This window comes from Lactuca saligna, chromosome 7 (assembly GCF_052625555.1).
Source record: "Lactuca saligna cultivar CGN05327 chromosome 7, ASM5262555v1, whole genome shotgun sequence".
Classification (NCBI taxonomy): domain Eukaryota; kingdom Viridiplantae; phylum Streptophyta; class Magnoliopsida; order Asterales; family Asteraceae; genus Lactuca; species Lactuca saligna.
The window spans coordinates 119,452,579-119,468,340 of record NC_136423.1 but is presented as its reverse complement, the minus strand read 5'-3'; the positions used below and the strand labels follow the sequence as shown (position 1 = coordinate 119,468,340).

The 15,762-nt window shown below is 34.8% G+C and overlaps 1 protein-coding gene across 1 annotated transcript; it reads right to left on the bottom strand.

Annotated features, from left to right (window-relative positions):
* Positions 1-9,679: 9,679 nt before the first annotated feature.
* On the bottom strand, positions 9,680-12,458 carry LOC145005892 (Pentatricopeptide repeat (PPR-like) superfamily protein). The gene is made up of 2 exons (XM_078965007.1): positions 10,111-12,458; positions 9,680-9,974 (listed from the first exon to the last, which is right to left on the bottom strand). Exon 1 carries the CDS (start codon positions 12,293-12,295, stop codon positions 10,469-10,471), a length of 1,827 nt encoding a protein of 608 aa, XP_078821133.1. The 5' UTR covers positions 12,296-12,458; the 3' UTR covers positions 9,680-9,974; positions 10,111-10,468.
* Between the last annotated feature and the right edge of the window lie 3,304 nt (positions 12,459-15,762).

The following is a 15,762-nucleotide window of genomic DNA, read 5'->3' as shown; positions in this document are numbered from 1 at the left end:
AAATGTGTGATTCTATTTTAGTTTCACATCCCGACGAGGAAAAGAAACTAAGTCAGCAACCTCACATTTTACTGTCTACCAAGTCTTTGTTATATATAACTTGGGAATGTATGAGCGAGGAAATCATACTAATAACCTTCTTACTAACCCTTCATAATTGAAATAGAATTCCTAGTAAGGGATATCTTTGGACCTAGATGTATTTCAATCGTTTACCAATGGAGTAAGAGTATGTTCTCGAAGGTTTGACCTACATCCCTATGATGCAGTCCTGGTATCAAGGTAGGGGTATGAGTATCGGAAAGCCATAAGATGGGGGGTCATTCCTACTAAGTTATCTTTATACTGGAGAGATTCAATCTCCGGCTCTGGAAAGATCTGAGGACGTCGGAACAAAGACCACGGGAAGAAAGGCTCATGAAGACTTATGGCTAAACACTCTCAATCGAGGTTTTGGGATATGATCTAATCGTATTACTTACGACGAGAAAAGGAGATTTACCTAACACATAATGTGAGTAGTGTAATCACTAACTCACTAAAGTGTATTATTTTATGGGTGTATTAGCACGACAATAACGAGAAAAATACACTTCTTAGTTTCCATGTATTGGCTCCCTCTGTCTACCTCTTATCCTAGACTGGGACCGACGTTGGTTTTCTTTGGATAGATACTTACGATTCTATTCTCGTGTAGACATATTGAATTTCTACTCCATCTTACTTCCGATTATGACTCTGAGTGTCACCACTTCATGATGTATAACTGGCAATCACGGAAGTTCAAGCAAATTTCCCACCGATGTCCTAAAAGGTATAGGCAATTAGTGGTTTCAATAGTCTCGTCCCAGTTCATTTATTTCTGAACTGGAAATCTTCCCAATGAACTTCTTCTGGGTTTGGATCAACTCTTCTGTCAAATACTAAAGTGGATAAGGTTTTCTACAGGGTTCGTGCGAGAATAGAAATGTCTAAAGAATCCTAAGAGATTATTAAAACATTTCACTGGGTGATCCATATCGAGTCCTGCTACAATTACACAGGGTACACAAATTATACATAGCTTAGATCTGATAGGCCTTCGAATATGTGATACTACTCTATATCCACATCCCAACGAGGAAAAGGAATTAGAGCGAAACAACACATTCTTAGCCTATGGGATCCTTACTATGCAAAATCTTGGAAGTATACCCTCTGTAATCATAGGTCTATCAATAAGGGATCTTTTTAGTTTTTCACACAATGTTATCTATGGATCCTAAAATAACCCTATGGTATTTTAATTACTTGATTGGCTCTTTAACTTCTGAATATGATTCTGGGATTAATGTGAGTCTTTTAGTATTCCAAAATACTCCCATAGTATTTTTAAACTTTACTTTTGGCTATAGAATTCCTGTTTGGTAAGTTTCAGATTCATTGTAACACTACCATCACTCCCAAGCACACATTGGTCGCATCTCGAATAAATGTAATTGATCAGGTTACATTTATTCCAGCTTACGATTACATAACTGCCCAGGTGTGTCGGTAATAGTCAACATCCAAAGACTTTTATTTTGTTCTTCTTGTGATACTTTTGTTCGAGTGTTAAGATTCTGGATGTTCTTATACTTTCGTAAAATATGGTTATATTTTAAAGTATAATTCTTGGTCAGAGTGTTTTATCCTAATGTATTTATAGGCTGTATATCTATTATGAATTAATATACTGAGCTCACTATAAACAATGCTCTGATACCAATCTGCCACACCCCAAAACCGGAACGGCGGAAACGTTCTGAGGTGGATGATGTCATGTCAAGTATCACAACATGTGCAGTATAGTAATCAAAGTACAACAACCATTCCATTAATAGTAATAGTTTTACATAATTTACATTTCATAGCAACATCAAAGTAATACAAGAAATAATATAGATGCAACTCGGTACTAGGCTTTCTCCGCAATTGCTCCCGGGATGTACCTGTTTATCGATGACCTGAGAACACAAGTTATTTTGAAAGCGAGTATCAGCATTTTTATAATGCTGGTGAGTTCATAAGTATTTAGTGTCATTTGTATAAATACACATTTTTTATTAAAAATAACTTTATGAAAGATAGTAGTTAGAATCTACGGTGTATTAGCGTCCTTTCCAGAAAATCCTATATTTTCTAAATAAAAGAATTCTTCTATCAAGACCTGACAGGTTTATGTTTTAAAGAGTAATTTTCCCCAAAATACTATCATTACCAAAATACAGTATTGACTTTAAAGGAAATATGAGAAAACACAAGTAAAAATACTAGGGGAATATAACATATACTTAAGCAGTAATACTGCTGACTAAAGGCAAATGAAAACATAGACTCCAGGAGAGTATCGAATAACTGTAGTTGATCAGGTTACATTTATTCCAGCTTACAATTACATAACTGCCCAGGTGTGTCGGTAATAGTCAACATCCAAAGACTTTTATTTTGTTCTTCTTGTGATACTTTTGTTCGAGTGTTAAGATTCTGGATGTTCTTATACTTTCGTAAAATATGGGTATATTTTAAAGTATAATTCTTGGTCAGAGTGTTTTATCCTAATGTATTTATAGGCTGTATATCTATTATGAATTAATATACTGAGCTCACTATAAACAATGCTCTGATACCAATCTGTCACACCCCAAAACCGGAACGGCGGAAACGTTCTGAGGTGGATGATGTCATGTCAAGTATCACAACATGTGCAGTATAGTAATCAAAGTACAACAACCATTCCATTAATAGTAATAGTTTTACATAGTTTACATTTCATAGCAACATCAAAGTAATACAAGAAATAATATAGATGCAACTCGGTACTATGCTTTCTCCGCAATTGCTCCCGGGATGTACCTGTTTATCGATGACCTGAGAACACAAGTTATTTTGAAAGCGAGTATCAGCATTTTTATAATGCTGGTGAGTTCATAAGTATTTAGTGTCATTTGTATAAATACACATTTTTTTATTAAAAATAACTTTATGAAAGATAGTAGTTAGAATCTACGGTGTATTAGCGTCCTTTCCAGAAAATCCTATATTTTCTAAATAAAAGAATTCTTCTATCAAGACCTGACAGGTTTATGTTTTAAAGAGTAATTTTCCCCAAAATACTATCATTACCAAAATACAGTATTGACTTTAAAGGAAATATGAGAAAACACAAGTAAAAATACTAGGGGAATATAACATATACTTAAGCAGTAATACTGCTGACTAAAGGCAAATGAAAACATAGACTCCAGGAGAGTATCGAATAACTGATACGCCTGGCTCAATCTAATAAAAGGAAGCACAAAATCCAGACAGTATCGAAGGAACGATACAGCTTGAAAAATCTAAAACAAAAGGGTCAATGTGAACTCGAATGTAACCATGCTGATCGACGATAAAGTATCTGATGACCCTCCAGGTCACGCGTAGAGGTAGTGGCATTATGTCACCCATGGGCCTTACCGGCGCGAACTGTAGCTAGTAGTCTGGGTGTGGGAGTGTCAGTCCCATATAGATCTATACACATGATGTTCGCTCTCCTTCCCAGAGACTCTGGTTACATGGCGTTGTCGCAATGAAGCGTCATAGAGGGAAATAGTGTGTCACATTCTAAAGCAAAAGAGAGAGAGATAGAGATAGAGATAGAGATAAAGATCGAGATAGAGATCGAGATAGAGATAGAGATAGAGAGAGAGAGAGAGAGAGAGAGAGATAGAGATAGAGATAGAGTCTCCTAACTATTCCTATAATAGTTACTAGGGTTCTAGAAACGTGAATAATAGTAGGTTGCCTTTACTACCCAAAGGCGTTGAACTAGCTGAGAGAGAGGGAGAGAGAGAGAGAGAGAGAGAGAGAGAGAGAGAGAGAGAGAGATTTTATTTCCATATATGTATACGTGATATATAATTAATGTTTAAACGACCTTCGGACGGATGCCCGATACCCACCAGACCACATCCCAACGAGGAAAAGGAAATAGGGCGAACTAACCTTCGTAAGTCCTTTAAACATTATTTATATAATTATACAAATATAGGCATGCATTTAACGAAATAAAAGCATAGAAGAAACGTTATTAAAACCTTTATAATTAAGAAATTTACGACTTGATGTCATTTTGTAAAACAAGCTTTGGAAATGGTTTTTATAAGACAGTTTAAGTGAAGAAAACCTTTGGAAAACCTTTCATAAGTCATTACAACTGGATGTCTCTTTAGCAAACGCACTTTGGAAAACTTTGGATAACCTTTAATGATCTAAAAATAGATATTCATACTTTAACAAGATTTGAAAACATGATTTGAAAATCTTAATTTGATAAAAATAGTTAACATGCAAAAGTCTAGTTTGCTATACAGTTGTTAATCATATGCGATTTATCTAATAACTGTATAGTTCAACTTGTATCCCCCCCCCCCTATAAAAGTAGTTAAAATCATTTAAAAGGTTAATTCAGGGGTATGAACTCACCTGTGGCAAGTGGAGCCAATGGAAGTGTCAGTCGAGTGCTCGGTGTCATGTGAAGACTCGAACACACTTAATGACCTAGTAACATATGATGACATATGTTTACATACAATTAGTGATTATAATACTATTTAAACATGTATAAGCATCCTAATGAGCGGAAAACACTTTGGTCGAGTGCTAGGAGGCTATTGGGTTGCAATAAGGGAGTGTATGGCCTAGTTAGGGAGTTTACTCTTCAAGAGTAAACTCTTTATGGAGATTTCGGCCCTAAGACCATATCCCCATGAGTTTAAAGCCGTAAACTCATGGGTGGTGTGTTCTTGGATGTTTTAAGGTCTTATATCACTCGTAGAATTAGGCTACGTTCACGTTTAGGGCATATGAAGGGGCTGAGGCTCCAAATGGACCATTTAAGGGAGTTCACGGCTGTAAACATAGAGTTTACGGCCGTAAACTCTCACTTGGTCCTTCAACTCATGATTTAAGGTCTTAAATGAAAGAGTATAAGGTTTTATGCATTTTTCCAAGCCAAAGGAGGAAGTTAGGGCATCATTTGGCCTTCTTAAGGGAGTTTATGGCCCATGGACCAATCCTTGGGGGGTTTACGGCCGTAAACTCCTATGTCCTTAGTTTCTTTGATGTTTAAAGGCCCTACTTCATTTGTGGTAGATTCTAGACATTTATCCAAGCCTTAAGAGGTGTTTAAGGGAAATTTAACACCCTAATTGGTGTTCACAACTCAAGAAGAGGGGTGTACGGTCCAAGAGTGTTCTTGGGCCGTAAACCCTTGTTTAATCCTCAATATACCAGGTTTTGGTGTTCTAAGCTCCTACATGCAAGTCCACAAGTCTTATCTAAGCCCTAGGAGTGATTTGAAAGGGTTTTGTGGCTTCAAAACCCCATTTATGAGTCTTTGCGGTCCAAGAGTGTTCTTGGGCCGTAAACACATGTTTATGAGGGTTTTGGGTGATTTAAACACTATTTTGTAGGTATGTCAAGCTAAACAATAAGGTAGGATAGATTACTTACGATTATGGAGCTCGAAATGGGTGTTTTAGGATCGAAAGCAACTTGTAGTGAGAGAGAGTAGAGAGAGAGTGAAAAGGTGTAAATGAGGTTCACTCACCCTTTTATAGGGTTTAAGTTTGTGGCTCGGTGGAAATCTACCCGATACTGACGTTGAACGGGGCTTTTGGTCGTACCCGATTGAATGGTTGTAACTCGATGGGGTCGTGAATTAGAAATTCTTAAAAAGTGTATCGAGGGCTTTCACGTGTTTCTACTGCATTTTGAACACTCATGAAGTTATAGTAAAAGTCCCAATTTAATTAACCTAATCCAAAAAGGTTAACGGAACAATTTAATAAAACAAGTTTTATTAGCGAAATAAGGGTTTACCGTGACAGAATAAATTTCAGGTTGTCACATCGGGTCACTGCAGAATTCTGAAATTGACAATTTCTACCCATTTTTGAGAAATTTTGTCAAAGGCGGTCAGTGAACGAAGCTAAAAATTGAAGATTTTTTGGGTTTTGTGGATTGAAGCAAAAAGTTTATGCCACATGTTAACGGAGAGTTTTGGCAAGAAAAATTCCGAATATAGCACGTTCTCCTTCCTTGTTGGTTTTATAATCAAATTTCGATTATAAAAAGGGGGAGAAATCTATATGGAAATTCGAAAGTTGAATTTTTCATATTACGTGGACTTGAAGACCGAAGTGACCTCGAGTATTTGAAGCTTATGAAATGATTTGATTGGAAATTTGGAAGTGGTTTCGGTTCATGATGGCTTTGAACTTATTGAAGATTTTTGGGGTGTGTTTTTATGCTCAATTTTAGGGTGATTATTTGGAGTTTTAGAAGCTCTTGATCATTCGTTGATGCTCAGTTCGTATGGTCTCACATCCTAGAACCCATATTGAAGAATCATGGAAGAATTGAAGATTTGAAGTTCATCTTTACATGTGTCACGCTTGAGGCTTCAATCTCGTAGTTGCTCGATTTTGGAAGATTTGAAGTGGGTCATCCATTCCTAACTTTGAAGGGGAGAATGTTGGGTACAAAGTTATCGATGTATGACTTTGTAAATGGTTTGAATTTTGTAGACCCACTTGCATGTGATGCATTATCCTTGTGACATGATATGTAGAGAGTGTGAGAGAGACATGTAAACACCTCTATATAAGGTGGGCTCATACCACTTATGGAGGTGTGCTTGAGAGATGTAACATTAAGCGTGTGTGTGTGTGTTAATTATGTAGATTTAGATCTAGATCATTTTTTTGTGTAACACCACACATAATCAAATGCATCTCTTAAACACCCAAATCACCGTGTTCATTGTGTGTTCTTTAATTCTGCATGCCAAACCAATGTTAATAATTCACTACACTCTCGTTAAGCCATGATTGAATTGTGGAGAAAATGGTGCACTAAGGGTATTTTTCTCTGTTTGTAATACATAAATCATTCTGCTTGGGAGACACTTGTTGAAATGTGAAGTAATTAGAAGGTAACTAATACCAATATTGATGAGGCGAAAGACACAACTAGTGAAAGTAAGCAATGTTGATAATCTTTTGTACAATAGATCATTTGATAGAATTGTTTTCATCACTTTTCAGTTTTCCTATGGTCGGTCCAGACGGTGGGCAACCCAGACGACCACCCAGGGCCCACGTCTCTAAGGGCCCAAAATTTTTGGGCTATGTAGTGTATATATATAAAAATTACCTAATTGATTTTTAAGCCCTAAAGTTGGTTCAAACTCAGATTAGCTCAAAAGATAAACAATTTAGTTTGTTTGTTATGCTAATTGAACATGTCTATGGTGAAGATTAAATGATATTTTTTTTTGAATCTTTATGATATTTTTCTTTGAGGGGCCTTTTTTTTCTTTTCGCCCCGGACCCCATATACGTTTGGACCGTCCCTGAGTTTTCCATTTTACTTCATGTTTTAATCCTGTACATATTCTCACCTAAGAGTCATAAATGTTCGTTGTTTCCTGAGTGTTTATGGAATGTGTATTGAATGTAGGATTAACCTATTAACCACTATGTTTGATTAAAGTAAGTTGTTATTAAAATGGAAATCTAACAGTGAAACATAATGAAATTCCAAGTTTAGGGTTGTTCAAGAAGTTAAAATCTATTTCTTCTTATCTACTATTCTGCTTGGAATAGAGAATATACTAATTTTTAAGCCATCAGTTGTGTTTACTCTTATCTGTTTGTGCTTAGTTAGGCTAGGCATGTCGACATCTTGCTCACCACCTGAACGCATATAATATAAGACTTTTTATAGGGTTCTAAAACCATCGTCCAAGCTACTACAAAACCGAATACGTTGATTATCATTTGTGTCATTGTTTCGTTGTACTTAGTTAAAACTTTAATACAAGATTTTTTTTTGTAATGTTTTATGTATAAAAATATATGGTTTTGATGTAAGAATATGTCTTGGAGTTCTTGATAAACAATGTGGCAAATTTTTTTTTCAAGAAACTCAATATACTTTTGCTTTCATGCCATGTTTTTATAAGAAAAATAAAAGAACTTTGAAAAAGCAAAATACAAAATGCCTAATCACAAAATATGAAAGTTTGAAACACAACATATTAACAACAAGATATTCGTGAACATTTTTTTTTTATTCATGTTTCAACCGAAGAAAAAACACATCCCTATCTATGCACATATGAGAATAGTAAAATGTTAAAAAAATAACGTCTTTTATGTAAATATTTATATATACACATCCAACAAATGCAACATCGAATATGCGTTTGACATATGTTCTTTGAAATATAACATATTTCCAAAAGGAAAATTTTTTCACTATCTTTATTTATATTTTTTTCTACGATAATAAAAAGGAATTTGCAAATTTATTATTAATTATTATGTATATAAAATTTAAAATTTGTTTTACTTGGCAGACCCCGCATCGTACATGGTTTATAATCTAGTTCATCATATGTTACTAAATACATATACTCAGATATGATTAAATGCATGAGAAAAGTTATTGAATGAAAACATAAAAACGAATCTTGTTTATATAAATTATGTGTGATTAGATATATATAATCATATGTGATTCTATATCTTTAATTATTTGTAATTTATGTGATAAAATATATAGAATCAAACATGATTTATGTGATTATATGAATTCAATCACATTTGGTTGTATGTAGTAGGTGGTGATTGTACGGTGGAGATGGGTGGTAGTGGATGGTGGTGGAGGTGGGGATGGTAGTAGGTGGTGAAGGGTGATATTGATAGGTGGTGGTGGTCATGGTCGTGGATGGTGGGTGATGGGGATCATCGGTGATAATTGGTTCATTGTAGTGGTGGGTGGTAACGATGATAGGTGGTGGGTGGGTCAGTGATTGTTGTGTTGATGGGTGGGTGATATAAGATGGTGGTTGCATGTGGTAATGTTGGTGGTGATGGTGTGGAGGTGGGTGGTGGTAGTGGGTTGTAGGTTGTGTTGGGTGGATGGTGGTGAGTGAATGGTTGTGGTTGGTGCTTAGTGGGTTGTAAGTCATGATTATAGATGGTGTTGGGTAATGAGTTTTTAATTGTTTTTAACTATTTTTTATTTATATGAATATTATTTTATAATTTTAATTAAAAAAAAAAATTTGTGCTTTGTTCTCACAATAAGAATTTTTTTTCGATTGAACGCTTATATATATATATATATATATATATATATATATAGAGAGAGAGAGAATTATAAAATTTTTGAAATTTTGTTAAAAATAATGTAAAAAAAGAAATTAAAATGGCAAAAATGTCATTTCAAGTTTTCTAAGCACAAAATAATAATAATAATAATAATTGGGCCAAATGGTGCAAGTTGAAAATATTTTGAAACTTCTAAAAAAAAATTTGCTAACTATAAGGACTAAATTTGCAATTAATCTAGTTTTTTTATTAACATAGACTGAAATACTTATTAAATATAAACTCCTCATATCAAGTAGTGGAATTATTAAGCTAAAAAGTGCATTGACTCCAACGGTAATAGACTAGTTTTAAGGTCGATTTTAAAAATTCGATCCCTTCATCACCCTAACCATTGGAGATAATCTAAGATAGCATTCTAAAAAGTTATTTGCGATAATTTATTACGAAACTCATAGGGTTTATACTACAAATTTTCCAATTTTACCCTTATATGTTCATTTTCCAAATATATCTAAAGGGAAGTCACAACAATTTTTTGTCATACACAACAATTCATGCATTATATACTTGTACAATACAACATTTTAAAGCACCAATTGTTGTGTATGGAGAAAAATTGTTGTGTACGGATCAGCTCCCAATTTTTTGTCATACACAACAATTCATGCATTATATACTTGTACAATACAACATTTTAAAGCACCAATTGTTGTGTATGGAGAAAAATTGTTGTGTACGGATCAGCTCCCATATCTAAATGTCCTTTTACAATAATTTTGAATTGCCACCCTGCATGACATGAGAGCTAGCTTTAGTCAATACTACTACTTTACCAGCTACTTTATCAAGCAAAAAACTTTGTAAATATTTATATAATTCATTATACAAGAAATTAAGAATAACCCATCAACTAGCTTGTTTTTACCTCTAAAGAAGCATCATTTCACCTTATATGCATTAGACAACTTCTCTTTAAAAAGATATAATGGGGGTACTTTGGTCTTCTAACAAAAAACAGAAGAATGGAATTGAATTCCTTCCACCCAAACAGACACAACTTTATCATTTCATTACCTCTGTAGATTGTAGAATCTTCCACCTTTTGTGCTCTTGTATCTTCCATTTTCAAATTGTCAACCAAAAGCATCAAACTTTAAAGGTCAACACCACCACCCCTATGGACCCCACTCAATGGGTCCCACATGTGGAGGGTAAATTAAATCACAACATCCCCAATAAAAAAAGGTGATGCCAAGATTTAAACCTGAAACCTCATTTACAAATCAAGAAGTAACAAGATTGTTATAAAGATGTCCATCAATATCAGGAACAAATCCTCTCTCCATCATTTCCTCTTTAACAATATCATAAGTTCTTTGATTAGGCACCAAACCTTTCTCAAGCATCTTGTTAAGAAACACATTAGCTTCTTCCAATTTACCTTTTTCACAAAAAGCCTTAATCAACACATTATATGTAACAACATTACAACGCCTCCCTTCTTTCTCCATTCTTGTCATTATATTTAAAGCACCCTTGAGATTACCCTCCCCACAATAACCAGCAATCAAGATATTATAAGTCAGCTGAATAGGAATCAAACCCACTACAGACATCTCATTAAGTAGCTTAACTGCCTCCCCTGTTTTCCCCTGTTTACAAAGTGCACCAATTCTTATATTATATGTTACAATATCAGCTTTCAAATCTTTTTCCTTCATGTTATCTAAAACCTTGTTAGCTTCCTTCATGTTTCCTTCTTTACAATATCCAGTTATTAAAGAATTATATGTTGAAACATTGGGAGTAACACTGCCTTCTACCATTGATTTGTATACTTTAACTGCTTCTTCAAAATTCCCACTTCGGAAATAAGCATTGATTAGAGTATTATAAGTATATACATTGGGAATCAAACCTTGGTTATGAATATCATTGAATAACTCTTTACATTTGTTTACCATTTTCTTCTTGGAAAACCCATTCATTAAGGAATTATATGTGATAATACTCGGCTTCACGTTCGATTCCACCATTTTGTCATGTAACACAAGAGCTTCATCAAGCTTCCCCAAATTACATAGCCCATTGATTAAAGAATTATAAGTAGCCACATCGGGTTTTAATCCACTGACTTCCATTTTCTTGAAAAAGTTCATTGCAGTAGAGAGATTTTCATCTTTACAAAACCCATCAATGAGGGCATTGTATGTAATTTCATTAGGGGAGATTTTCTTTTTGATCATTTCTTTCATTAGGGCTTCAGCTTTATACATTTTACCAGATCCACCTTTTTTACAGTAGCCATCAATGAGTGTGTTGTAGGTCACTACTGAAGGCAAAATCCCTCTACTTTGCATATCTTCAAGAACATCTCCTGCCTTGTGAAGCCTCCCAACTTTGCATAACCCATTGATTACCATGTTAAATGTAGATAAATTAAGCTCAATTCTTCTCTTAATCATCTCTCTGTAAACAAACTCAACACGTCCAAATTTCTCTTGATTTATCAATAACTTTATCAATCGATTACATGACCATACTGATAACTTCAGCCCGTAATCACCAGCTCTATCAAAAGCCTCGAAACATAAATCTGTCTTTGAGTTCTTCGCATAACCTAATATTAACAAATCAACTATAATCGAATTTGCACAGACATTATCGCAAACCCTCTCAAGCATACGGAGAATTGAAGAAGGAGAGTACTTACTAATCGCAATCTTAACATAATGATTATCCAACAAAGCCCTAATTCTTCCGAACTGTTTACCATTTGCTAGCAGGTAAAACAATCTGCAGTAATGTTCAAGTGAGTGGGATACCTGGAACTCTTGGTGTGACCACTTGAAGTATCCTAGAACGACGTCGTAAGGTGCGCCCCAATCATAAAGTTGTTGAAGAAAACTGTCGGGGTTTGTGGATTTGGTTAGGATTTTGAGAGCACTCCAATGTTGTTTTCTTATGAGATCAGAGGACGAATGTAAGTCTAATGGGTGAGAAGGAAGAGGTTCAGGAACGGAATCTGATGAATAAGAAGAAGAACCGAGCGGCGAAGCCCTAATGCAGGGAACTCGGGTGGTAAAACGAAAACGACGAAGAGCAATCATGGTAAACGATGATCACTAAGATATCTTTTGTGTTCGATTGTAATGACTAGGGTTCCAAACGGGTGTTTGAGATTGTTGATTCCTAAAACGTTTTTGTGCAAAAATGCTAAAATTAAAACGGAAAATGACTTTCGGTAACTTAGGTGTTTTGTTTTCTGATTAAAAAAAAAAAAAAAAAAAAAAAAAAAAACTTTATTGATGCGCAGCATACGTGGTAAGATTTTTAATTTTACAGTTCTTTCATTTTTTAGAATTTTTCGGAATAAAAAACTTTATGTTTGTTAAAAAAAAAGATAATGCCTCCACTCAAAAAATAAAATTAAAGTATACTACATCTAAAGTATACTAACAACTCTCAAATTTCGGTCAATAAATTTCAATCGATTCTCGAACGTTTCTAAGACTTGATCTCAAGAATGATATCATTGTATTTTCGGGAAAATATTAATGACAAAGTAACCGTAATAACTATAATCGTGTACTATTTTATATATATATATATATATATATATATATATATATATATATATATATATATATATATATATATATATATATATATATATATAAAAGTTCAATAGAAAACCAATATGGATCAAAGAACCAATGAATTCATCTTAACCATCTATTTTCTTTTAATCTTGGCCATTAATCATTAATTAACAAAAAGAAAAACACAGAGGGGCATTTTGGTAAGTTCAGGGTCTCATTTAATATTCATGTTTGTCTCTGTTAGCGGTTTTTGTTTTTGTCATTCATCTTCTCTAACACCGATCGATCCAAAATGCATGTTCTTTGAAATCTCAACATTTTTCATCCAGTTTACTAATAGTTTCTTCAGATTTCAGCTGATAATCAGGTATTTTTAACATCTATTCATTTTTCGTTTATGATTATTAGGTTAATTATGGACTTTGATTTTACCGTTTTTTTTTCGATGCATTGTTTATCAATCTTATTTTTATTGTTATTGCAATCGTCTAATTGTCAAATTCTATTGATTTTACCGTTTAATCTTCAGATTGTTATGTTTAGTATTGATAATTTGCTAATTTTATGTCATATGTTGAATATCCGTTTGATGTTACTGTTTTTCATTCGATCGTTTATGTAATCATTCGTCTATAATGCATATTCGACATTTAGATAATGTCACACCCCAAAACCGGAACGGCGGAAACGTTCTGGGGTGGATGACGTCATGTCAAGTATCACAACACATGCATTATAGTAATCAAAGTACAACAAAACATTGCATTAATAGTAATAGTTTTACAAGGTTACATTACAACAATTTAAAGTAATACAAGTAATAGAATAAATACAGCGTGGTACTAAGCTATCTTCATCAACAGCTCCGGGGATGTACCTGTCTAATGCTAACCTGAGAATACAAGTTATTTAAAAAGCGAGTATCAGCATTTTTACAATGCTGGTGAGTTCATAAGCATTTAGTGACATTTCATTCAAATAACTTAATAAAGTGATAGTTTAAGTGATTTCAGTGTATTAGTGTTCTTTCCAGAAAATCCTATATTTTTTTTAATAAAAGCAGCCTTCTACCAAGACTGGTCAGTGTAATGTGGTAAGAAAAGTTTCCCTTAGTTGCTAATAATATCAAAATGCTGAATTTGATTATTAAAGAAAGCAGAGGCATTAGGGAATAACAAATGCCTCAGCAGTGAGGACTGCTGACTAAGGCAAAAGAGTCATAGACTCCAGGAAAGTATTGAACTAACGACACGCCTGGTTCAGTCTAACAAATGGAGAAACAGACCCCCGAAGGTACCAAATGCAAGGTACAACTGGTAAGGTCTAAAACAGTGAACGCAGACCGAAGACGATACCAAATGGAAGGTACATCTTGCGAGGTCATAAAAATGAAGACAGACCGCAGACGTTACCAAATGAAAGGTACATCTCGCAAGGTCAAAACAGTGAAGACAGACCACAGACGATACCAAATGAAAGGTACATCTCGCAAGGTCAAAACAGTGAAGACAGACCACAGATGATACCAAATGAATGGTACATCTCGCAAGGTCAAAACAGTGAAGACAGACCACAGACGATACCAAATGAATGGTACATCTCGCAAGGTCAAAACAGTGAAGACAGACCGCAGACGATACCAAATGAAAGGTATATCTCGCAAGGTCAAACAGAGATAACAGACCCCAGACAGTATCAAGTGAAAGATACAGCTAGCAAGGTCAAAACAGTGTGACTCTGAAAAAGGTGATATCAGCATACAGTGTAAATCGCTGACAAAATACCGTTACCTTAAAGCCATGAATTATAAGGCAACCCAGGATACTCGTAACCATACTGACTAGATTCTAGACGCCCTACAGCATTTATATAATGTGACATTTATCACCCCTTGGCTTGGTAGGCCGTGGACTGTAGCTAGCAGTCAGGGTGCGGGGTTGTCAATCCCGTATAGGCCTATACACACAATGTCCGCTCTCCCTACAGGAGACTCTGGTTACCAACTAGACGACGGAGAAGGCCGCGTCCCGAAGATGCATCCCAAATAGAGGATAGTGTGTTACTAAGAGGGAGTGGGTTTCTAATGTAAGTGTAGACTAGAGGTAGAGACTCTTAACAGACTGAAGAAAACTCGTATGTCTATGCTCGTATACATAATATATAACTAATGAATCGAACGACCTTCAGATGGACATCCGATCCCACCAGACCACATCTCAACGAAGAAAAGGAAATAGGGCGGACAAGCCTTCCTAAGTCCTTCAATCATTATTTATATGCATCTATACAAGCATAAACATACATCTAACTACGCTTGAGTGTGTATCATACAGTGAAGTATAAGTGTACAGTGGAACATCTGAGTCATGAAGTATAAGAGTACAGTGGAACATTCGAGTCGTGAAGTATAAGAGTACAGTGGAACATCCGAGTCGTGAAGTATACGTGTACAGTATGGGATAATCGAACCATGAAGTATAAGCGTACCAAGTATAAGTGTATCACGAAGCAGAGACGACAATAAGTGATGTAAGAACTTCTATCAAGTATAAGTGGAGTAAAGTCGTTATCCAGTATAAGTGAAGGAGAAATCGTATCACTAAGTAAGAGCGTGAATAAGTATAAGCGTCATCAAGTATAAGCGACTATAGGTATAAGTGAAAGTGTTACCGAGTCAGAGTATAACATAAGTATAAGTGAAGCAGCAGTGTTTAACAAGTAAAAGTATACGTCAAAAAGGGAAATCTTTAATGAAAAGCCTTTATGTACAGAGAAAATCACAAATTGTATTCCTTTGTAAACTACATTTAAAACCTTAGAGGATCTTTCATAAACCAATTTAGGATGAATTTGAATAAATCAGTATAAGTAAAAGTTATGAAACAGGTAAAAGTCATTTTAGTGTCCCACTCGGTAAGACAATGTAAAAGTGGTAAAATCTTGTGCATGCGGGTTATCAATCATATACGATTGAC